The following is a 23,710-nucleotide window of genomic DNA, read 5'->3' as shown; positions in this document are numbered from 1 at the left end:
TCGCGGCTTTTCCGACCGCTCCTTTTCTCTCCCGCGCAGAGATGTCGCGATCAGCGCGGCGCGACGGCGAGCCTGACGTCACGCGAAACGCCGCCACATTGCCAGAAAGAGCACCTATTTTTTTTCCCTCGCATCGTCGAGCCGCATCGCTCTTCCCTCCCCGTGCTATTTATCAAATTGTCACTACGCCAGCTGACGACATCTCGCCACGAAATGGACACGAAGACGCGGAGGAAAGAACGAGAGGGAAAATTGTAGGAAGAAATACGTCGTAGACGCATGTCGGCGTATCGTTTATCTCTCGCGCGTCCGACACCGACAATGTCGGGGTAATGCACTCGATTTGAAACGCTAACGGTTTGGCGAAAGCAGATTCTCTCGCTGGTATTTGCGAACGAAGGTATTGGAGTCGGCTTCGACAAATATGGTATTTTTTTTTCTTGGCCTTTTTTTTTTCAAGGATACCGAACCAAATCCATGATTTTTATGACAAATTATATTTCTTCGTAATAATAAAATCTTATATTAATTTTTCTTTTTATTCATTATTTAGGTCTTGTTAGTCTACGAAATCTGTATTGGAAATTTCCTGTACGATTATTATATCAAGAGATTCCGCAGATAGAACTCAAACCGAGCTTGTTACACGAATAAGTTAATTGGATTTAATCAGCTAAAATTATCTCCTGCAAAAGTCCAAATGTGTGCACTTTACGTCCACTTGTTTAAAAGTATATCCTGCCGATCTTGAATATATAATATAATTCTGTTATCTCATAAATCAACTCGCAATCAGCATGACAAAGAAGATCGAGTATTGGTCAGCTATACAATAATAGTATGTAAACGTTGCATAACAATTTATAATTTTATTCTGCATTTATGTATTATACTAAGTATTGAATTTTTTCTTCTTCACGTTTACGTGCCGGCAGGATGAAAATTTCCGCTGACTCCGTGACTCGGAGATTCCGCTAGGTTCTCAGTACGATGAAAAACCGCATGGAATAAAGAAAAACGGTAGGGCAAGGTGAATTTAATGATCTGCTTCAGTTATGAGTTGCAATTGATCTTCAGGGATATTTATATTGTTCGAGATTTGTATAATGACGCAATTAAAAATGCAATTACGGCACGAAGAGTTAAGAACGTAAAGCGTAAAGAAATTAACATCCGCGTGTTCAAGGCAGGCCGTAATTATAACTTGCGTTATGACGGTATGCACGTGCATAAGCACATTATACTTTGATATTTTCACGCGGGTAATCAATTAAAATCGCTAGTTATGAAACCACATTGACTTCCTATTTATTTTAAATCGTACAGTCTCAATGATACAAATCGTATTGCGATTTCAATTTTTTCTTTTTTAACTCTTGGTGTTTTTTATTTTATTTATTTATTTTACTTTATTTTTTTTTTTACGAAAGTACATTTGTAAATTTATTTAAAAAAGTACTCCAGACATTTGTTTTTATTTGATTTTTTTGTTTCTTGCATTTTATTATTAGACGTTGTAATATATTGATTAATCTCGAAGCGCATTAATTTTGAACTCTGATAGATTCGCTCGGCAATCTGAAGTGCGGTTGAAGTAAATATATTTGCGATTATGTTATAAATGCTTTCTTAATTTCTTTTGTTTTATTCAGAGTCCATAGGGTGCGACGTGGTCTCATTTGATGTCTATGACTTAGGAGAGATTATTTCCCGTCGTTATCATCAGGTTTCTGCATTCGAAACAATTCCCCGAAGAAAGAAAAAGAAAGAATTAACAAGATACGAAACAACTGTCAAGAATTAACGCAACGCAGAGAAATTACATTTGACTGATTATACGAATAGCTAAGGTAATGTTCAACTTATTGTACTCTCATACGTAAAACGTTATCGGGATAATTAAGAATCTAAATTTAATGAACGTCTAATCAAATCAGTTTTTATTTATTCTAATATTAGTTTTAACTTGTAGATCTCTAATGGAGCGGACGCGTTAAGGAAACCCGATACCGTCGTTTTCTCCGATTTCTCCGATTGTGGAATCTTTGCTACGATCCTGACGTCCGTCATCCGCATGCGTTCACGTGACCGTCGCCGTCGACGGGTCCGTTGCGCGTCGACGGCGGTCGGGTGTCAGTGGTGCACGCGACGCGCTCCTCGTCGCTGGTTGGTGTCCTCGGTGCTTCTTGGTGCAGCTGGGTAATTGGCCGGTTCCACACGCGGTCCTGCGATGATTGAGATTGCCGCTTTCTGTTTACCGCGCGCCGCGGGAAGTGGATTCACCGTGAACGTCCACGTGACATTCGTGTCGAAACTGCATGCGGATTACGCCCGCCTTGCTTCGCGGACTACCCTCCGGTTTCTCTACCCCGTTTCCGTTTTCACGACGCCAATCGATTTTCGTCGTCGCGTTCCACCCGCGCCCTACGCCTAACGCGCGCGCGGCTCTGCCCGTTTTTAACGAGATTGGCAGGCAGGCGTGCACGCACGCATCGTGCTCTATTTTCAGATGAATTATTGATGGAGATCGACTCCGGTGTGGTTATTGCGCTAGAGTTTGAGCCACGCGTAATCGACAGAATCGCAAGAACCGAGGAACGAAGTGAGTTCACTTCGGTGATCCGTTCTCGGTGTGAGATATAATTAATTAGTTTGAAAAAAACGCGAATGCTTTGACGAGAGTCATTCAACGTGCCATCGAGCTTATCATCGGTTTAACGCCATTCAAAGTCGTTTGTCTTCCGGCAAAATATTACTCACGAACTGCACGCGATATATGATATACACATGTGAACCGTATCTGTTTGGCTTTCAGGTTTTATCATGAATAACGATGAGACTATTTATGCAAGCAATTGAAATCGAGTCAACTTCTTATAAACGATAACTGGGTTAAAAGTTTGTCCGCTTGTTATTATCCTCCTGTATGACAAACAGAGGGAATGGAAATATCAAAAGTCATTAAAAAAATTCTACAAAAGTTAATACTTAATTTTCTAGTGATTAGATACAAATATATAAATATTTCTTCGTTATTCTGATTATATTTTTAATGATAAAGAAGTTTTATTTTTTCTACGTTTGAGGCTTTGTTACTTTTCTTTTTTTTTTTTCTCAAGTCGTAAACTGTTGAACTATATCTCTAGTCATTTTTTTTTTCAATTTCCAGCGCAACGTACGTAGGAAATGGAAATCGTTGTCCTGGTGGAGGGAAGAGAAGTTTTCCACCACCTATCGATTCGTTTATCTCGCAGTGCTCTTTTTGGGGGAGACGCGATTTTATCGCGGTCTTATCTAGCCGAGGCACGTGGACGCTAACGCCGCAGGCATCACAGTGTTGGCTACGAGCACCATTGATACCAGGTCTCTTTATCAGACGGCTGTTAACCGTCGTGCAATTTGCGTTTGCGTATGTCCGCGAGATTCACGAGTGCGCGCGCTTTCTCCGTTCTACTCCTCGTTGTTCTCTCCTCGCCGCTGTGTCGTGCGCGGGTTTAGGAAATGTAGGTCTAGCCTGCCTATACTTTCTTCGTGGCAGTCTACTTTCCACGTGCCGAGGCTCCGAAACCGCTCTTCGTCGCCGGTTGTTTCTCGAAAGACAATTCCGTAAAGTCTTCCTCTCGCAGTCCGAAGCCTGACGCTCTTCGAGTTTCCACGTTCTAATATTAAAAAAAAAAAAAAAACCGGCCTCGCTTCGCCAGAGTGCAACGGGAGAATTCTTTATTTAGGAGAGTTACTTGTGTTCAGAGGAAAAAAAAAACAATTAGAACGATTGTGTCGAAGGTGAAGTGTAATTAATTTTTGTCTTCTCGTCGATCTTGAATAGTCGCGAATTTTGTAAAAAGAAATTAAGAATTTTTATACGTTTTGTCTGAATAATCTCAACTTAAAATAAGTTTTTTGAATAGTTGTTAACGTCGGTGCTAAATGACATCGGTGTGTTTTGTTAAAATCCAACAGTTTAATTAGTTACAAAATAGTTAGACTCCAGAAATAAGTATAATACAAATTAATTATACGAAGTCTCGTTTATACGTTCTTTATCATATTTTTATCGCGAGTATTTCGCTCCCTTAACGCTTGCGGGGTTTCGCAGCCCCGTTTCGATTCCGCGGTCTCTACGGCGGAGTGAAATTGGTGAACGGAACCTGAGGAGGCCGCGGTACACGACAAGAAAGTTAAATTGTTTATCGCGCGCTGGAATTGAGGGGAACTTTCGTCCGCTGCAGTTCGATTTCCTCAGCGTAACAATTCACATGTTGACGAATGCAAATCATATGATTGATGTGTGACAGTGCCGTTCTAAAACATTCGTTTTAAAACACCGCGGCGAGTAGATTAATAAGTACAAATCGAAATGGAATAAAAAAATATCACGGAAAAAAGACAGCGAGGCGAGGGCTGTGTTTTGTTTTGCGTGAATAGCCCACGGTTGTGCAATCATCAAGCAGCGTTTTTTTCTCTTTTTTTTGCGCCTGTTTCCTTTATCATTTATAATCGTCCGTAATTAATAGAATCATAATTGCTCTGATATTACCGGATAATGTCACGTCTATCTTAGTACCGTTCATTAGACCAAGGTATCATTTTGCAACGTTTCTTTGAATTCTACTTAAGCTGCGTTCGTGAAATCTTTTCTATGCTTTTCGAAATAAATTTCTGAACATTAGAGAACCTTACATCGTACATTTTTATGTTATCAACTAATTATATTATCGTCTGTTACAGGTACAAATCGAGTTGATAAAACCGGACATTATTTTTTCTGCAGGTACACCTACCATACTTGCTTCAATCTTTAGCTTTGTAACTTTCTAAATGTGGCTTAAAATCTATTTGCATTTGCATGTGCACTTTCTAAATGTTTGTAACATTTTCCACAATATTTTTTTTTTACTCAACTCGTTTTTCTTGCTATAAAGCTAAGATAGGTGCAAGTTTGTTTAAAATTATGTTATGTAATAAATAATGTAACTGCAGTATAACAACTTAATGATCTTTAATAGTGTAACATAAATTATTTAAAAAAAAAAAAAACAAATATGAATTATAAGAAAAAATTTATTTTTTAAAATTATATTTTTTTGTTGCAGAACTATTTTATAATACTGGTTAAAAATGTCGGACGTTGAAGGCGATGATGAGGTAAATATTAATGAGGCTAATGTATTATATGTTTTTTGTGCACTTGGATATTTGCATTTGCATTAATGTGTATCTAACTTTTTATTTCTCAGTTTCAAGACGCTCAGGAATCATTACCACAGTATGTATTTTATTTTATACTATTTTACATTAAAGTTGTTTTTTCGTTACTTACTTTAGAATTGTATTTTATCGTTATAATGCGCAAGTGATTATCTTATGTACATTCTTTTTTTTCCACTTGTTATTTAGATTTCTCTTTTAAAATTAATTTATATTGTTTATATTTTTTATTCTATGTTAATCTTTTAACGCTTTAAACTTCTGAAAGAAAATAATGTCTTGTTTTAGGCTCGCGTCTATGGATTTGGATACCGCGATAATGGAGTCGAAAAAGGCGATTCACTGTTTCTTCAATAACGACTTCGACGAAGCGAGAAGAATTATGGAACCATGGGCGGACAGCAGCATGTACCATTCTCTGGGGTCTAGCGTATTCGCGTTTCTGGAAGCGATTCTTACATTTGAACAAGTATTTATTACGTTTTTTTTCGTCACGCTTCGCGCGTGTTTTTCTTTTATATAAAATAGAAATTGTATTTATTTTCTTTAACAACTTTTATATGCAATGCACAGAAACACATTGAGAAAGCGTCGGAAATGTTGAAGCACTCTATGAGCGTGTGCTCCAAGCACCGAAAACACACGACGATTACGCAAAACATCGGGAAAATGGTCAAGAAGATTAACTACGACGCTTACACGAACGGTAATATATTATAAATGTATATAAAAACAGCATACGATTTTTTTATTGCATATTTAACGTATATCATCTAACAAAACTGACGTTAAATGTATTATGCAACAGTAATAACGATCAAATTTAGCTTCTTTTTATTAGATGTTTACAGAAATATTTATTAATCGATATTACTACAGAATCTTTCAGCCTTAATAAAAATAAATAGTAATAATTAATTGCAAACTCTTGTTACTTTTATGTGGAATACATACTTTAATCTTTCCATTAACAAACTTTTTGTTGTATTAATATATTAATAGAAGTTGCTGCTAGATATTTTATAAGATACAATTTTATCGTGATTGATTAACCTGAATAAAGTCAAGTAACTTTCACGTAAAATATAGTGCATGAAAGGTATGACCGAGGATTAATCTTGCAGAGGAGGTGCATGCGGAGCTCTGTTATGCCGAGTCGCTCCTATTAAAATCGATGCTCACGTTTGTGGAGGACGAGACTCTGGTCAGCTTTGTCAAGGCAGGATTGAAAATTCGTACCTGTTTTCTGTCGTACAAGTAAATGATACACCACGGATTTTCGCCGTACCTCGATTTCTCCAGCAATTTATAACTATTGTCTCTTGCAGGGAGTGTATGACGATTTTGAAAAACCGGAAGTGGGGAAACGATATTCACAAAGTGCATTTCGAAAGCGGCGTTCGCATGGGCATTGGCGCATTCAATTTGGTACGTATGTTATTTTGATATGACGACATTAATATATTTTTTTATTTCAAGCTATTATCTTATCATACACATTTATAAAATTGTGCTTTGTTCCAGATGATCTCATTGTTGCCATCACGTATTATTAAATTATTAGAGTTTATCGGATTTTCTGGCGATAAGGTATTTCAATGATAATTACATATTATCGTTTAATAAAATATTACGCGTAAAAAAAGTTTTATTTATTAATTTAATTGTCAGGAATATGGTCTAATGGAATTAAAAGCGGGCTATAGTGAGAGGAGAGGCCTGCGACAAATCCTTTGCGTGATGATCCTACTGTCTTACAATTTGATAGTCACCTTCGTACTGAGTCACGCAGATGGCGATTTGGATTGGTGCGAGCAGGTGTTGGAACAAGAATTAAGTCTCTATCCGAACGGTGTATGGTTCCTCTTTTTCAAGGGAAGACTAGAACTCACCCGAGGTAACTTCGAGGAGTGTATAGACTGGTATATAAAATCGTGGAAGAGTCAGAATGTTTGGCCGCAGTTTCATCATCTTTGCTATTGGGAGTTGATGTGGACACACTGCTTGATGCAACAGTGGAACAAGGCGGTAACATACGCTGGAATGTTGGCAAATGAATCTAATTGGTCACGAACTATTTATCTGTACCAAAAGGCTGCGATCTTACTTATGCTAAAGCCGTCACTTTGGAGTTCGGAGAAACAACAAGTCGACAATCTGATGAGTCAGGCACCGACTTATAAACAGCGCATTGCTGGCAAATCGCTGCCGATGGAGAAATTCGTGATCAAGAAAACGGAACGTTACTTTGCACAAAAAAAACATTTAATTGTGCCTGCATTTGAGCTTATGTACATGTGGAATCTGTTCAGGATAATAGGCAAACGACAGGACTTGATATTAAATATATTTAAAAGAATAGAAGAAGAAGAGAGAGAACTCCAAACAACTCCGTAAGTTTTATCAACAATTTTAATTTTTATATTTTTTATTACAAATAATATACATTATGATGTATTATGTAGGAAAAATAATTATTATGCCGACAACGAAGCGCTCCTGCTGCTTCTGAAGGGTACCTGTTTGCGGCACATGAACCATCCTTTATTGGCGGAAGAATGTCTGCGAAACGTTTTGCAATTGGAAAAATCTATCAAAGAGGATACATACTTACTTCCTTATGCCACTGTGGAGTTAGCATTATTAGCGCGAGATCAGGGTGATATTCAGCTAGCCATAGGCTTTTTAGAAGACGCCAAGTTAGTTAACTCTTATATCATGTTTTTTATATTATTAATTTTTATATTAAAAATTCTATAATTGCATTTTAATTTTAGGAAAAACTACACGGGCTACTTACTAGAATCTAGATTGCACTTCAGGATACATTCGGACCTAATGATATTAAATGGCAAGAAAACGAATAATTATTCGCTAAAAAAACACGAGCGTGGTCATCGATTAGAAACAGCTATCTCTGCCAACAGCGTTATTATCGCGGGTCCAAGTGCTGATGAGATTAAGATATAAAAACGTTGTAAAGCATATCGAAGATCGAATTATCCTTGTATAGGTTCTTTTGTACCTTCCTAAACAATTGTACAATGAATTGTATGATTGTGTGACGATAGCTCTCCGCGAAAATTAATCGGACGATCGTTTTATAACTTCTCGTTAATACCGAATGGCCTTGCGTGTAACTTTCGTCTGGTTTCGCTTTAGAATCTAAGAATTTCACCAGATCTCTTTCGAAAGTTGAGCACATTTTCTAGCACTTGATATTAACTGTATAAATTATTTTCTTCCTCGAGGAAAACGGCAAGATAATAATATATAAAAACGATATTTTGTAGTTATTATAACGTTAATACATAATCTGTATCTTGCGCGAGAAAAAAAAAGTTAAAAATATATAAGATTCTTGCGCGCGCGAAACATTACAAGGATCGGGCATATATTTTGTAGCGAATTATCTAATATACTATATGTAATGGATTTATTATTTACATAAGTTATTTCTTTAGTGGAAGATCAGTGAAGTTCCAATGTGGTCTGTGATTGTTGTATTGTAACTGATTAAAAAGTATTATAAATCATGTTACGAGGCTGTAAATACATATGTATATGTAAACGGAGTCAGGGATTTCGTGAACGATAATAAATTGAAATCAGAGTGATTTGTTATCTACGAGTAATTAAAAAAAAAATGGTGTTTTATTTATTAAAAAAAAATAGTAGATACAACAACTCGCGCATTATTTAATTACTATTTAATCTTTTTTAAATAAAACGTTTGCATTTATTAATATTCGGCAGTGAATTACAAATGTGTACATCTATGATACTTCAGCACTTTTTGTTTTTTAAAATATAATTTAAATATATGCTTTTGGACATCAATTATATTTATTTATTTAAACCCGTAAATTAAAGGTATACAAAGTGACAAATCCGTCAATCCTGGGATTTCTCGACGCGGAGGTTCCGAAAGTGATCGGAATAGGAGACTAGAAAGAGTAAATTGGTGCACGATCGAAGAAAATGTCCTCTGATCATTCTCCCAACTTACTCTTTCTACGTTCCTGATACTTCTCGAGCGTTTTCGAAGTCTCGGCACCGAGAAACCTCGGCATTAATAAAGGTCTCGGCTATGTGAGGTTATGTCAAGTTTGCATGTCCTACTACGTATAACGTTAGGTGCACAAATAAACGTAAAATTTAAAAAAATTCGAGGATAATTACAATTACAATTAATCGTATTGCGTTCTGAAAAAAGAAAGGCAGCAAAAATGTCTTTACGTTCACGTAAGATTTTATTTATACTGACGTTATATTTGTTATTAATTTATTCTATAATTTACTGTGCTTGTGATCTGCAGTGTGTTTTGTTTTAAAGATTAGTTATAAATTTTGTTATAAGGATTTGCCATTTGAATTTATTATAAATTATTTTAATTTGAGTTTGACTGGTATAAAAAAATATGTTGCTTTAGTACATTTATATTGATTACAGATTCGTTTTGGAGAGGAATGTGTAAAACGTATGGTAGAAGATTCAGCACAGTTACTAAGGTGAAGGATGAGCAAGTGGCTCAAGTATGCTCATTCCGTACAACAGAGAACAATCCAGTAAATCACAATGCTGATCATATTGCCCGATTATATACTGTGCCAACAGACATTTGTGAACAACTCTTTCAACATAATATTTTACATCCTGTATTTAGAACACAAGTAACTACTTTTCAAGAGTGTGCATTTTTGATCAGGCAACCTGCAATTGAAATTATGTCTTACCTCAATCAAGCTGATCTTACAAGGCCTGTTAACAAATATGTATTGTGTATCCTTTTAGAAAGTATTTTTTATTGTATCAGATCATATAAAATAGCATTGCAAACAAAATTAAAAAAAAAAAAAATATATATATATATATATATGAACCTTAATAATATTAAATAGATGGAAAATATGGAACTGGAAAAAGTATTATAATGAATCATATACTACACTATGGTTTTATGCAGAAATATTTACTTGTTCATGTATTTTGGGGTATGTTATTTTTTATACATAAATAATAATTACATTATTTTTTACTTTAGCAAGTTTATAACATTAATTGTATCATTCATTTTTCAGCTCCCCGCTGGTTGAGAAATACAAAAGAGGTTGCAGCTTCAGCATTATCACCAGGTTGTGTGGACCTACCGATTGATGCTGGGGTGTGGTTAAAACAGTTCAAATTCCAAAACTCAACATTGCTCTCACAATTAGATGTATGTACATTATGACATATTACTTAGACAGTTACATTTAATTTGCATTTACTTTGCAGCTCAAAACAACAAAGGATTATGAATGGAATAAACGTGAAATGACTCCTCAAGGTATTCCTATCATAGATCTTATCGACTTTGGTATAAGTCGCATTAAGTACGGCTGTGGTGTAGTGGAAGCGCTGATAAGAGAAATTAAACTCGCTAGTACTGCAGGAAAATGCAAAACGCTTGTCATAGTAGATGGATTCAATTCTTTCACATCAGGTGAAACGCGTATTTTTGACGACAACAAGGTGATGATTCCGCCTGAAAAAGTTTCACTGTTGACCCCATTTTTTGATATAACAAAAAGCAATTGGTGTAACGGTGCAATTGTATTAACAGTGGACAAAATGGCAAGTACACAGGTATGCACTATAAATTTTATTATATAAATATACCTTTATTTAAATAAAGTTTAATAAATTATTTCGATCTAAAGGAATAAAAACATTTCAAGTTAAAATTCACGAAACGTTTCAGTACTAAATATGAACGGATAACGCAGTAAAAAATCTTTGAATTTCAGGAACGCCAAGATTCCGATCTTCCTAGATATTTGCTTGGCAAAGAAGGCTTTGAGCACTTGGATCCTTTCATACCCGTTTTAGTCGAAAATTATAACGATGCAGAATTTGATAGTATAATTGAATATTACAAAGATCGCAAATGGATCAGAAACATAACACCTACTGGTCAGAAAGAAATAGAATTACTTAGTAATAAAAATCCATTAAACTTAATGGAGCAATGTAAATTCTTATAAAAGTTAACATTAAGTTTATTATAAGTTTATATTAAATTTATTATAAGTTTATTAGAATTATTAGAAGAACTTATAATAAAATATCTGAAATTTACCGTTGGTTAATTGTTATAAATGTTATTTCTAATAATTTTTTAAAGATATTATATCTACTTTCGAAAAATAGTGCTCGCGAAGTGTTCTAGTTTTGTTAAAAGAAGCATTTAAATTGAAACATATACGTCCTTAATATTGTGAATACTTTATTAACATAAAACACAGTAGTATATGACAATCCAATCACCAGAAATTATATAAAAGATTATTAAAAGATATACTAACAATAAGAATACAGAATATAACGAACATCATATAAATAATATAATTATTATATATGTATGTAACATATACATGCAATTTGTCATTATTGCCAAGGGTTTTGTCATTAGCATATCAATAATGAAATATGCTACGTAAATTTAACAACATAAAAAATAAAACTTAATATAACGAATAATTAAGCATTGATATATCAACTATTTAAAGCATATATAGATGGGAGCTATTATTTAATGTATAAGCTATCGTTAACTAAAATTTGCCCCAATCTCTCTTAATGACGGCGCACTGGATATATTACGTCCAATGCTTTGTCAATGTTACCATTTTGTGCAACTAGTAAATGGGTAAGCCATTGACCTTCGTTAGAAAATCCCATTGCTATCATTGCTTCTACGGCCTGCTGGATCTTAGGATCTGGATGATGAAATTCATGCCTTACTTCTTGAGGTAAAGACGGGTAGATTTGTTGGTTCGACGGCGTTTTCTCTGGCACGGGTGCTGATGGTGTACTCTGTGTAAAAAGGTATTCTGAATACGTGGTACACGCGTAATAAAGATTTAAAATTATGACGTAGTCATTGATATTTGTCATTTTAATTGATATTAGTCATTTTTAATTGAGCAAATAGTTTATCAATTTTGCATATATGTGAAACGTACCTCTTTTATTACTTCGTCTGAGGAGGAAGAAGCAGATGAGGTACAGCTATTATTGACGCTCTCGCGTTGTATCATTGTCCATTCTTCAGCTTCGGCTGCTTGTTCAGCTCCTCCTGTTGCTCCTTTCGTTGCCTCTTTTTGTGTTGATGCATTATCCGTCGAAAGAGAGGTATTTGCAGTACCTATAGGGTCGTCGCGTAGCTTCTTTCCTTCGCCAGGAAATTTCTTACCAGTGTTTTCCGAAGTAGATGGACCAGCCTCAGGTTTTTGCGCGTTGGTTTTTGTCTGAGCACTGCTTGCCTGCTTCTGGTTGGGGGAATCATCATCGGCCAATACAGTCACATTGATGCCGAGGGGATCCAGGAATTGTGAGAAGTTAGATATGTTGTCCTCGACAAGCTTTAGCAGCTGTGAGAAAGAACGCCTGGTCGCTTCCTGCTGTGGATCTTCTGTCGCCTCAGTTGCAGCCTCGGCGGACGGTTCCTTATGTTGTTCCTTAGGTGTCCGCTTTTGCTCGTTACTTTCGTCTGACGAATCAATAAAAATGTCAAACAAATTCACCAACTCATTTATAAACAGATCAATAGGGCCAAATTTACCATCTACGTTGAACAACGGGCAGTCATTTCGCTTGCTCTTGTGAAAGTACCTACGCTCGTCATCTTTGCAATGCGCTGCAGTTTTTTTCAGAAATTTGTGCATGTGGTGAGCAAGGCGGCGGCCGTGATAGCTCGACCACTCAATCGGCTGTGTCATACGAACCATGTAATGCTGTGAATGGTTTCCTAGTGTCATACATTCAGTACACAGGTCGTAATCCCGGCACTGCATGCATTTGAACCGGAAACCATGTATATCTTTTTCGCATACATCACATACTACACCAGGATGTAGTATTTTTTCTATTTTCGGCATATCTATTCCTTCTTTCTGCTCCATTAGTAGAGTGACATACAGCTTAATCATTCCAATCTTATGACTCTCCATTTCTTCCAGGGCAAGTTCCAATTCCTCATTGGTAGATATGGTAATGCTTTCATTCTCAATATCTGTTGATACAAAAAACAAGTTAAATAATTAATTGCAATCAATACATTAGCAGCATTCAGTTCAGTATTTAACATACAAAGAGTATCAATAATGCTAATGGTTAAATTTTCTTACATTATAAATATATTGTTATATTATTTGTTATACATTCAATAACATTTATTGGTTGTAGTTGTAGCTTTCAAATAGTTAAATCATTAATTTTTTGTTCTTCAGGAACTGTTAAGAATAAAATAGGGAAATAAAAAATAAAAAAAAATAAAAAAAATAAAATAAATAAAATAAATAAAATAAATAAAATAAAAAAAATAAAATAAAATAAAATAAATCAATAAAATAAATAAAATAAAATAAAATAAAATAAATAAATAAAATTAATAAAATAAAATAAAATAAAATAAAATAAAATAAAATAAAATAAAATAAAAAGACAGTAAAAACAGTGCCATTATTTAAGTAGAAACTCCGAAATCTTAATTTAATTTTTATCAAGTCTGTCACATTGACAAGACATTACGATAGACAGTCTATAGCGTAAAAAAATTATTAGGTCATATACGTGGCCTTTGATAAACAACTCTGTTTGCTGACGTCAGATCGCTGTTGCGTTTCGCAACAAGAACGGAGGAAAAAAAGGAAAAAGAAAAAAAAAAACAGGGAAATACGACCTACCTTTCCAGGTGACAATGAAGTTCTTGTTCCGCAGCTGAGGGAAGATGCTCTGCAATTTTTCTCGCAGGTAGTTGAAATTCTTCGCGACGTCCGCGTCGATACCGAATCTACGCACTTCGGTTGGACCCTGTATCCACGGGTCCTCGCTCGTCAGGTACACCTTGAAGCTCAGCTTGCCCATCGTCGCTTCGTCTCGGCGAATAGATTCGAATAAAATAATTCCGGTGGAATGTGCTTTCGTAAGCGTCGTCGGTGCTTTCCTTTCTCTTTACGTTGACTTTTCTTCCTCTCCACGCTAGCACCGTCCCTTCGAGTGTAGAACGTTGTTTGCGGAGACGACGCCGCGGTCGGTTGCTTTTATACGCGATCGATAAGCCGAGTCTAGCGCTCGTCGCGCCGATAAACGTCCAGATGCCGTAGTCATTTCCGGCGACTTTGGCGCCGCGCGCTGTTTTCAATCCTTCCGCCGTAAATCCGCGCCGATCCTTTCGGTTTCTCTTCGCGATTTTATCACGGGACTCTGGCACGTCGGCGTAGATAGATCTTGCAACGAGAAACCACGACTTCGCGGCGAGAGAGCGTTTACTCGCAAAGCGCGTTTGAACGGCGGAAGTCGCTGCACGCGCCGCCATTTCTGAGTGATTCTGCCTATTTTGACAGACAGCTCACGTGACCGAGTTGTATACGATGATTCATGGTGGAGCGCCGTTACGCTACGCAGTTGCATCATCGTGCACATTTTCTCGAAATTCTTTCCGTTGCGAATTTACAATCGTTGGTACGTTACAATTAATTAAATATTACATTGGATTGTAAATCGATTTAGACCGGTTTCGCGGTAGTTCGCGAAATGAGCGAGTCTGTCGAACAGATTTATTTCCGAGGATTCGCACGGTATTCAGATTCTCGAAGGCTCTCGATTTTGTATTAAAAATAATTGATAAGATAAATGACAAAAGCAACATCGAGCGATTTGATTAAAAAGATAAAAGTGTTTCAAAATCAAGGATTTACTTTTACGGAATTATTAATTCCACGATTTGTTTAGCAAAATGTTAACTTTGTATTTTAAATTTGTCTGGTTATATTTTTTTATTATTAAAAATTTAATTTACATTTTTCTCTTTTTTTTTTTTGTATGCTACAAACCGGACTGGCGAATGGTTCAGAACTGTTGCGAGAGCCACGACGACAATCTAGAATGTCTAGAAGTATCTGGAAAGTGGCGGAGGGAAAAAGTGCGCATTCATTCGCCACGATTTTGCGGAGTAACGCGCGCGATTCACATTTTCTAAATCCGTCTATGTCCGCACGCCGATGACGGATTACATGTATGTATATATAATAACTTTCGCTGCGTTCGCTGTCATTACGAGCTAAGCGGCGGTAAGCCGTGACCAGTCGCGTTATTTTACGTAATTATGAATAAACCTGCCGGGCGCGAAAAACTTGCAAAGTGACGCAATACGTCTGTTAGTACAAATTGCTTCAGCCAAATTGATTTACAAATTAAAGTTCATATACAAAGACAGCTTTGAGAGGCAAGAAACATTGCAGAGTCTCGCCAATGAAAGTAAATTCATTTTCTTCCAAATAATGACTTTAACTTTCCCGTCTTAGCGTCGCTTATAAATTATCATCGAACGTAGTAGAACAGGCCTGGTTAAGCGCTGAATCATATTGTATCATGGTTACTAGGCAAATTTGATCCTCGCTAGCTCTCTCCCGTGGTAAGTCAGGTGAATCATATCGTCTGCATAAACTTCCAAAGTTACCCTACGCTGTTCGGCAAGCATTAGTATAAACTGATGACAGAAGTATACGGACGCATTAACAGTCTGGTGTCGCTCTCTAAATTTTTTCTGAATGTTTGTATATTTATAATATAATTATTATAACTTTTATAATGATTGTGCGCTCAAAATCCTCCACAATATATCTGCGATTCAGTTAACTATCTAATTTCTTATTTTATAATTATTTTTCAAAGCTTCGAACCACACTAGACAATTTATGCAAATATATATTTCATTACTTGCTTATCTTTCTCGCTGCATATATACGTAACAGATTAATATGCAATAAAAAAAGAATAGCGATGCATAAAAATATGCGACTCGATCTAGAAAAGGCGATTTTGCGATTTTCAGGCGAAATGAAGGAAAATAAATTGTGCTGTCCATCAACAGCACTTATAATGTTCATTCTGACAAACGTATGTTTAAGATGCGATCTGCCGATCATTTCCGATCGCAATTTTCTAATGGTACTCCGTATCGGCCGGTGTATATGCCCGCGGAGTATACACCTGATGTCTCATTATAAATTTAAATGTGCACTTTCCGTATAGATATGTCCAGGGTCGGACGCGAACGTCGATATTTTTAAATTCGTCGCCGGCTTGTGAAATCAGCGAGCTTCTTTGCGGTAGATATCTCACGCTTACATATCCATTGTGTCAGGGCAAAGCTAATCTAAAAGTTAATTGCGCTTTGTTCAATATCAGTAATACGTATATATATTTTTTTTTATATATAGAGCACTTAACGTTTACTTAACTTAAGCCGAGGAAGATTCGATTAACAGTATATTTTCAAGGCTCAACAGATTCCATTAATTACTTAATATTCTTTAGAAAGTTGTTGATTAACTTTAAATCGACACAAGGGAAAAACAAAAGCAATTAGTGTTATAGTATTCGGTCGGCCGCGATTATTCTTATGTAACAGAATCACTACGTTATTTGAAACGGTCGATATGCGTCCCTGCATTCATCCTACGTTACTTGATAGTGAAGCGTTCTTTCTGCTGAGTAGAAATTTTAGACGTTTAGTTGAACTGCCGGGTCAAACGCGCTATAAACCTTCGAAAGATTCTCAGACTCTCAGGTTCAAAGACTCTTAGGTTTATGAAATGAGATCACTGTTTTGCTCGGCGTGCCCCATACTGCTTTTCGTCCTTCTTAGCGTTTCGGCAGATAATTTTCACATTGACGTTTTTGTGGACGTGATAATGAGCATTCGAAAATTTTACTCCGCAGCATCAGTTATATTCACCCATCCTGGAGACAAATACGGAGATTACGGTGGTTAGTACGAAATATTTTTCAAAAAGTACAGTATTAATAAGATATTTTATTTTACATTATTATCTAGTTATTTATTTAATTTAATATTCAGTGAAAATTATAGAAAATTTTTGGAAACGTATTTATTTTTTTTTTTGTGTTAGAAGAACGTGATAGAATTTTAATATATTATTGTTATTTTTAAATAATCGATATTATTAATTAAAATTTGAAAAACTTTCAATGTAGATTTACAGATCACTCATTTGGTACATACGAGCACTCGTTTGCTAAACCGGCGATCTGTAATGACTGCGGACTTTAACTTCAACATGCTATGGAGAACTATTAAATATAAGCGTCAGATAGTTCAACCCATCTTCATCGTTATTATACCTAATTTTGAGGCGTATCTGGAGTTTGTGGAGGTCACCAAGACCTATCCTATGTCTTTTCCGGTATGGTTCACGCTGTTTCTATACACTCCCAGCAATGATACTCACGATCATTGCCGCGAGCCGATCGGCAATCCCTTGAATCTGGCGTTCGACACGCAAATGCTAGTATTGTGCCACAATGAAGGAATCCTGCAAGAATGGTACTCCGTTAAGGGTGAGACTGTAAAAATCTTCGATCTGGCAGAATGGGACAACGAACAGACCAGATTCGTTCTCCTGACGAATCTATCCTTGTACGATCGGAGAAATGACATGGAAGGGATCGTTCTACGTGGAGTCACAGTCAAGGTGCTGAAGATTTTTAATATTCTCTCTGTTAACAGCATCTCTGGCATACATTTCTGTAATTATAAAAAAAAAAAGAGAAAAACAATGTCATTAATTAATTGTTAAAACTTACATGCTACAAATTTAAAGTTTTTAAAATATAATTAACTGTGCGTTTTGTTTTTTATTATAATTAATTTGTGTTAGCAAATTCAGGATTCGCCTGTGGCGACTAAGTTTGCAGGGAATTACGTAGCTACTATGTATGGAAAAGTTTTGGAAGAACTCACGTATTCCCTGAACTTCACCTTAAATATCGTCTCGAAAATGGATGATCACGGCCTGTGGGATTATGAGACTCGGACATGGACTGGAGTGATGGGCGAGATTGTATCGGGTCACGCAGATTTCGCTGTCGCTGATATGTCGATGACGAGCTTTCGAGTGCGCCACGTCGATTTCACGCTGCCCTTGATCATATCTAAAATCAGCCTGTACATAAAGGAGCCGGCAGTATGTGGCGTCAAGTGGCTCGGCTATTTTCAGGTAACATGATTGATTAACGTTAAAATTATGGGTATACCTTTATCGCGTTGTTACCGCTTTGGAAATAACAGGCCGGGGCGTTGCTTAATGCGTTCTAGTCACCCAAATTTTGCCTCATCAATTTCTTTTCTATAACTGAATGTAAACAACGTTCAACGTTAAAATCAGAAGATAAACGAGCAGTGAGAAATACAAAACATTCCCAGATCACATCTTACTTTCTGCGCGTTAGGAATATTTAAAAATAAAAGAGAATACGCTTGCTATAATTTTTGATTAATTTATGTAATTGCTAAGCAAGGTTGTGTACTTTAGCAATATTCTTTAATGTATTACAGTAGCTTTTTTTTAAAAATAAGTAGTTCAAATTAATTATTTGGCTTAGAACTGATTTTTTAATTTTTATACTTACAACAGACATTCAATTTATGCACGTGGGCCACGATTATCACGTTGATAGCGCTCGCACCGCTTCTTTTGTCCTTCATGAAGACATATCGTGAATCCCGAAATACTGTGGATGTAATCTCTGAGACCTTCATCTGCATTTGGGGTATCTTTTGCCAACAGGCGCTTATAGGTATCATTACTTTATACAAAAAGCCGCAATTCTCTAAAAAAAATTTCCAATTAAATATTCACAAATAAAATTCTATTTATTTAATTAATTAATTTTTTTTACTTTTTTTTTATTTTTATTGGAGTTTTTAATTAAACTTTTCTTTCAGAGTTTCCGAAAAAGACGTCGCTGCGCGTTGCATACCTAACGATATTCCTGACGGCGGTGCTGGTAACGGCGCATTATTCGGCGGCGTTAGTCTGCTTCCTGACGGCTTGCACTCGCGTCTTGCCCTTTCAGACGATGGACGAGTTCATCGACGCCGGCAGCCATAAATTAATCGTTCCACGCGGCAGTGCGGACTACGACGTGCTCTCCGTAAGTAGACTCTGCGATCAAGAAGCCTCCGTACTTTCACTCTTGCCCGTGCACCTATCGAGCGATCGAGGTTATGTCAGACCGTTGCATTTGATAAACGCGTAATCGTAATCGCTTAATATCCTACCTCGGTTCCATTCACCCTGACGCGCACGGCGTGATTAATTCTTCGTGCCTAACAAGACGTCCGCGGCAGTTTCAGGCGAAGTACGAGTCGTCGACGAAGGTTTACTCGGTTAAATTAATGGAATTAATGAAGGACGAGCGGGAACTGCCGTCGGATCTAATCGACGGCTTCGTACAGGTACCGATCGTCATTTTTTACGTTTACTGTTTTGTTTCTCTTCAGCCGCACTTGCCGAATTAGTGCAGCTAGTCGAGAGCGAAGCAGAGCGAAAGCACCGGTTCGGCAGTGTATGGCACGAAAGTTACTTGTGTAATCAATTAGCGCCGTTTGTTTAGGTTTGTACGGAGAAAAAGGTCGCCTTCATGGTGCTGAGTGCTCTGAAGAAAAGCGTGGAGCTGAAGATACCCTGTAAATTATCGAGCATCTCCACGGAAAGGATAGACAACTTGGGAATGATTTTAACCAAAGGCAGTCCGTACACAGCCGTGATAAATTATCAGTGAGTATTATTTAAAAAATATTGCTTTATGCCCAGCGTTCAGTTTTCCTTTTTTCCTTCCTTCAACGATAATCGCGCGTGTCAGCTTGCAGAAATTTTTGGACAACGGCATAATGACACGTCTGAGGGACACGAGATTCTTACCGAAGGCAGCGGAAGAGAAGACCTACATGCCGGTCCGCTTGGTTAACGTCGTACCAATTTTGTCAATTCTTTGCGGAGGTATCATTATAAGCACCACGGTTCTGGTCATAGAAAAAATTCACTATCGGTCTAAAAAGAGAAAATTTCAATCGATAGCTTATCCTTCGAAAAAGTTGTTGATCAAAAAGTACAATAATTAAGAGAACTTTTATAATTTTAATTCGATCCGACTTGTCTGAAGTCTTGGTAAAGAATTTATTATTAATTTAGTATCGATTATAATACGTTAAATAAATATTTTAATTATTGTATGACGTATTGTGCGTTTGTGGCATGCTAAAACAAATAAGAGTTTAAGGACGTCTCGTGCGAGAGGAGAAAAATTGATCTTTGTACGTCGAGGTGAAAAACTGAAATACGTTGACGTATCTGAAATAGTAGCATTGCAAGCGATGCACGGATAAGTAATACTGGCCTACGGGAAAGGCTTGACGGTGGCGAATAATTTATCGGGCTGGCCGATGATTTGCCGATAAAAATCGCATCGTCGCGTATCTTCATATAATTTGTAATAATGCTACCGCACGTCCACATCAACCGGTGACACTCTTTCGTGCGCGCCCTTAGATCCTCGATTCCGATAAATTCCCGTTTACGATGATCGCCCTTCAGTCACGTATTCGCACCCTTGAATCGCGGTACCCTCATTCTTTTCTGTAACCTTTCGCCGATGATCGTCAGGTGTTTTTTTTTTTACATTTATTACACTGCGACAGTGCCTGACCGAACAAATTTAATTATTATTTTATGGTTTGTTTATTTGTTCTTTTTCTTATTTGTTTAAGCGTTTATTCTGGCTTTTATTTTTGATCTGTGCCGAAGAAAATGATAAACACGATAGCGCGATCGACTGCAATACTTTTTTTTGTGCTGGGTACCAAACCGCTGACAGAGAGTGTAGGCATTAATAACTATTTCCGACTGATCCACGACGTCCACAAATATTATCGCACGTCATGCGTTATTTTTCTGCGGTCTGCCAATTATGGTAAGTATCAATATAGCTTCCGGCTATCATTTCTCACGCTGCACTTTCAGAAAAGAAAGCGCTCGCACACTTCTGAATGAATCATAATTTAATATGCATGTTATTTTAATTAATATTTAATTGTTACACTGGATTTAAATTGAATATGTTATAATTAAAAAAAAATTTTGTCATTTTTTTTTTTAGAATTTATTTTTAAAATTAAGCAGGTATCTTACTTATAATTTACTATAAAATATCTGTCTCTGATTAAACGAAACATAATACGGTCTTCAACTTGAATGCAGATTTGAACACGACGACATTGGTGCACGCGTGGTCGCGCGAGTTCTCACGGCAGCAAAGGATGACCGTAACCATAACTTTTGCGAGGCTGGCGAGTGAATACACCAGCTACCGGGCAAATATCACCCGGCCGTTGTTTGTCGTTCTCCTCGATACCAAGGAAAGCATGAGCGAATTTGCCGAAGCCACGAAGAGGATAAAACCCATTTCCTTTCCCATCTGGCTCGTCGTGTTTCTTCAGCGTCCTGGGAATCCCCTCGAGGAGCACTGCAGACGTCCTACCGCTAATGTATTCAACGTGGACTTCAGCACCCAGATGCTGGTAGTGTGCTACGCTCGCCCGATTCTTGTTGAGTGGTATGCTCTTCGCGATAATCGCACCAGAACGTTCGACCTGGCCTTATGGACCCCTAATAGAGGCCTGCTCTTGAGAACGCGAAAGAGTATCTACGCTAGAAGAAGCAACATGCACGGCGACGTTGTACGCGTCACATCCGTAAAAGTAAGTTTTCAATTTTTTTTTTACATGAATTTTATCGTGTATTATTTAAAAAAATTTCTGATAGAATTAAATCCGTAGATTAATTTGACGATTCTATTGATAATTGTTTAAAGAACTCGCCGCTGGTTTCTTATCGAAACGGCACGCTCGATGGATTTTTCGGCCAAGTGTTGATAGAGCTCAGCAAGGAGATGAACTTCACGATAGAGATTTTGAAACCGGTGGAGGGATTCGGTAGCTGGAGCGAAGAGAACAGAAAGTGGATAGGTTCGATCGGTCAATTGGTGGCCAACAAAGCAGACATCGGCGTGTCTGCGTTTACAATGACGACTCGTAGACAAAAAGTCATCGACTTCTCGGTACCATTGATACGCTCGCGGTATCGTCTTTTTTTTAAGGAGCCTCAGACTGCCTACGTGCAATGGACTTTGTACTTAAAGGTAAGTCTTTATATTAATAGCATTTATTAATTGGTATCAAATCCGTTAATATATTAAACGAGTGCAATAAGTTGCGGGTTTCTTATATTAATAAATCTTTCAGACCTTCAGTTATGGTATCTGGATATCATTGATGATGATAATAATAACTACCTCCATCCTGTTGACTTTTATGAAGGCAAAAGGATATTTTTCACTGAGATTGTTATTTGATAATTACATTAGTGTCTGGGGCATTTATTGCCAGCAGGGTTTACCAGGTAATGCTTGTTAGAAATATTTATTAATTATTTTATTAATTTTTATTATTAATTTTATTATTAATTTATTAATTATTCACCATTAATTATTCACCATAATTTGTGTCCGTGATGTTTTGCCAAAATATATAATGCATAAGTGTATTTTATGCAAATCGTAGAATTTCCAAAAGAGTCGCCGATAAGATTGGTTTTCCTCTCACTTTATATTTCGTCGATAATAATTCTGGCCGTCTATTCCGCCTCGTTGATTAGCTATCTAGCGCTCTCTACGCCCAGATTACCTTTTAGCACTCTGGAGGGTTACGTTAAGGATGGCACTTACAAGTTTATCGTTATGAGAAACAGCGCCGAGTACGACGTCCCCAGCGTGAGTTTGTCTTTATTTTAAGCGTGAAAATTGTTTTTATGTTACAATATTTTTTTTTTATTATTAAAGTTATTTCTTTTTGAATTTTACAGCGTGCCAAGGATGCTATTCTATTAAAAATGTACGATTTGCTAGAGAAAAAAGCGTTTTTGCCGCATAGATTGTCAGAAGGATTTAAACAAGTTAGAGATATCACTTGTATTAATAAAATTAATAAATATATTTCTCACATAAATTCTTTTGCAGATGTGCGAGAAAAGTAACCTAGCGTTTTACACGACAGAGGTGTTCCATCAGGCTATAAACTTTCAAATAAAGTGCAATGTTGTATATATCGATACCGGAAGGATTGACAATTTGGCGATGACTTTAACGAAGGGAAATCCTTACACTAGCTTCATAAATTATCAGTAAGTTTTTAAGAGGATTATTCTATTACTTTAAGTTGATATAAATATTATATATTTTTCAGTTTGCGGCGATTTCAGCTTAACGGCGTTATGGGCAAACTAAAAAATAAATATCTGTCAAAGAAACTAGATTTTTCGGGATACATGTCTTACGGTGTTGTCGATTTAAGTGACATAACGCCGAGTTTAACAATGGTGGGAGCTAGTATGATCGTGGCATTACTTGTCCTAATAATTGAAAAAGGGTACTATTTGTATAACAATCGGTCTAAGAACAACAAATTAGCCATTAAGAAATTCAATTATAATCTTGGAGTAAGAAATCAACTGCAAAAGAGAAACAATCAAAATTTAACTATAAATATAAATCAAAAACTTTATAATACGAGACCGATTGGATATTGGCCATAAA

At 36.6% G+C, this 23,710-nt stretch overlaps 5 protein-coding genes and 1 long non-coding RNA gene across 15 annotated transcripts; 5 read left to right on the top strand and 1 right to left on the bottom strand.

Moving 5' to 3' along the window:
* The first annotated feature begins 20 nt into the window (after nt 1-20).
* On the top strand, nt 21-1,867 carry LOC139110639 (uncharacterized). The gene is made up of 3 exons (XR_011547022.1): nt 21-838; nt 936-1,030; nt 1,653-1,867. It is a non-coding gene; the product is annotated as an uncharacterized lncRNA (long non-coding RNA).
* A 220-nt stretch (nt 1,868-2,087) lies between these two features.
* On the top strand, nt 2,088-9,048 carry LOC139110633 (tetratricopeptide repeat protein 39B). Of its 6 annotated transcripts, none has more exons than XM_070670529.1 (13): nt 2,088-2,199; nt 3,170-3,363; nt 4,729-4,771; nt 5,094-5,145; nt 5,238-5,266; nt 5,497-5,677; nt 5,782-5,914; nt 6,333-6,465; nt 6,537-6,636; nt 6,733-6,798; nt 6,880-7,601; nt 7,674-7,907; nt 7,986-9,048. In XM_070670529.1, the coding sequence occupies exons 4-13, from the start codon at nt 5,119-5,121 to the stop codon at nt 8,176-8,178; spliced, it is 1,818 nt and encodes a 605-aa protein (XP_070526630.1). In that variant the 5' UTR covers nt 2,088-2,199; nt 3,170-3,363; nt 4,729-4,771; nt 5,094-5,118; the 3' UTR covers nt 8,179-9,048. The 6 variants fall into 6 exon arrangements, with proteins under 6 accessions (XP_070526630.1, XP_070526631.1, XP_070526634.1 ...); XM_070670530.1 differs by lacking the exon at nt 2,088-2,199 and adding an exon at nt 2,238-2,602; XM_070670533.1 differs by lacking the exons at nt 2,088-2,199; nt 3,170-3,363 and adding an exon at nt 2,238-2,602.
* Nucleotides 9,049-9,147: 99 nt separating this feature from the next.
* Nucleotides 9,148-11,340, top strand: Mrps29 (mitochondrial ribosomal protein S29). Its single transcript, XM_070670539.1, has 6 exons — nt 9,148-9,453; nt 9,662-9,991; nt 10,111-10,203; nt 10,291-10,427; nt 10,487-10,837; nt 10,999-11,340. Exons 1-6 carry the CDS (start codon nt 9,438-9,440, stop codon nt 11,233-11,235), a joined length of 1,164 nt encoding a protein of 387 aa, XP_070526640.1. The 5' UTR covers nt 9,148-9,437; the 3' UTR covers nt 11,236-11,340.
* A 117-nt stretch (nt 11,341-11,457) lies between these two features.
* On the bottom strand, nt 11,458-14,277 carry Ref(2)p (refractory to sigma P). Of its 2 annotated transcripts, XM_070670537.1 has the most exons (4): nt 13,939-14,275; nt 12,816-13,265; nt 12,217-12,743; nt 11,458-12,067 (listed from the first exon to the last, which is right to left on the bottom strand). In XM_070670537.1, the coding sequence occupies exons 1-4, from the start codon at nt 14,117-14,119 to the stop codon at nt 11,828-11,830; spliced, it is 1,398 nt and encodes a 465-aa protein (XP_070526638.1). In that variant the 5' UTR covers nt 14,120-14,275; the 3' UTR covers nt 11,458-11,827. The 2 variants fall into 2 exon arrangements, with proteins under 2 accessions (XP_070526638.1, XP_070526637.1); XM_070670536.1 differs by having other exon boundaries at nt 12,217-13,265; nt 13,939-14,277.
* Nucleotides 14,278-14,624: 347 nt separating this feature from the next.
* Nucleotides 14,625-21,004, top strand: LOC139110586 (glutamate receptor 3-like). 4 transcript variants are annotated; one of them, XM_070670424.1, is made up of 10 exons: nt 14,625-14,716; nt 15,108-15,269; nt 16,979-17,026; nt 17,255-17,751; nt 17,947-18,276; nt 18,694-18,856; nt 19,005-19,213; nt 19,410-19,517; nt 19,676-19,839; nt 19,925-20,800. In XM_070670424.1, exons 4-10 carry the CDS (start codon nt 17,314-17,316, stop codon nt 20,181-20,183), a joined length of 1,671 nt encoding a protein of 556 aa, XP_070526525.1. In that variant the 5' UTR covers nt 14,625-14,716; nt 15,108-15,269; nt 16,979-17,026; nt 17,255-17,313; the 3' UTR covers nt 20,184-20,800. The 4 variants fall into 4 exon arrangements, with proteins under 4 accessions (XP_070526525.1, XP_070526524.1, XP_070526523.1 ...); XM_070670423.1 differs by lacking the exons at nt 14,625-14,716; nt 15,108-15,269 and adding an exon at nt 20,829-21,004 and having other exon boundaries at nt 16,852-17,026; nt 19,925-20,061; XM_070670422.1 differs by lacking the exons at nt 14,625-14,716; nt 15,108-15,269 and having other exon boundaries at nt 16,852-17,026; nt 17,968-18,276.
* A 373-nt stretch (nt 21,005-21,377) lies between these two features.
* On the top strand, nt 21,378-23,709 carry LOC139110520 (probable glutamate receptor). The gene is made up of 7 exons (XM_070670355.1): nt 21,378-21,818; nt 21,932-22,258; nt 22,362-22,518; nt 22,680-22,888; nt 22,981-23,070; nt 23,135-23,298; nt 23,361-23,709. The coding sequence occupies exons 1-7, from the start codon at nt 21,378-21,380 to the stop codon at nt 23,707-23,709; spliced, it is 1,737 nt and encodes a 578-aa protein (XP_070526456.1).
* The last annotated feature ends 1 nt before the right edge of the window (nt 23,710 follows it).

This window comes from Cardiocondyla obscurior, linkage group LG21, assembly GCF_019399895.1.
Source record: "Cardiocondyla obscurior isolate alpha-2009 linkage group LG21, Cobs3.1, whole genome shotgun sequence".
NCBI lineage: Eukaryota > Metazoa > Arthropoda > Insecta > Hymenoptera > Formicidae > Cardiocondyla > Cardiocondyla obscurior.
This window is presented reverse-complemented; position numbering and strand designations above follow the sequence as displayed.

Excerpts from the sequence above, each read along its gene's own strand:
- LOC139110586 (XM_070670420.1), top strand. The coding sequence starts at position 16,852 with ATGAGATCACTGTTTTGCTCGGCGTGCCCCATACTGCTTTTCGTCCTT. Across the intron at positions 17,027-17,254 it reads CAAATACGGAGATTACGGTG|ATTTACAGATCACTCATTTG; the intron begins GTTAGTACGAAA and ends CTTTCAATGTAG. Across the intron at positions 19,214-19,409 it reads CGGACTACGACGTGCTCTCC|TTTCAGGCGAAGTACGAGTC; the intron begins GTAAGTAGACTC and ends CGTCCGCGGCAG.
- LOC139110633 (XM_070670529.1), top strand. The coding sequence starts at position 5,119 with ATGTCGGACGTTGAAGGCGATGATGAG. Across the intron at positions 5,267-5,496 it reads GCTCAGGAATCATTACCACA|GCTCGCGTCTATGGATTTGG; the intron begins GTATGTATTTTA and ends GTCTTGTTTTAG. Across the intron at positions 5,678-5,781 it reads CGATTCTTACATTTGAACAA|AAACACATTGAGAAAGCGTC; the intron begins GTATTTATTACG and ends TGCAATGCACAG.
- Mrps29 (XM_070670539.1), top strand. Across the intron at positions 10,204-10,290 it reads ACTTGTTCATGTATTTTGGG|CTCCCCGCTGGTTGAGAAAT; the intron begins GTATGTTATTTT and ends TTCATTTTTCAG. Across the intron at positions 10,838-10,998 it reads ACAAAATGGCAAGTACACAG|GAACGCCAAGATTCCGATCT; the intron begins GTATGCACTATA and ends TTTGAATTTCAG.
- LOC139110520 (XM_070670355.1), top strand. The coding sequence starts at position 21,378 with ATGACCGTAACCATAACTTTTGCGAGGCTGGCGAGTGAATACACCAGC. Across the intron at positions 22,519-22,679 it reads TTGCCAGCAGGGTTTACCAG|AATTTCCAAAAGAGTCGCCG; the intron begins GTAATGCTTGTT and ends TGCAAATCGTAG. Across the intron at positions 22,889-22,980 it reads CCGAGTACGACGTCCCCAGC|CGTGCCAAGGATGCTATTCT; the intron begins GTGAGTTTGTCT and ends TGAATTTTACAG.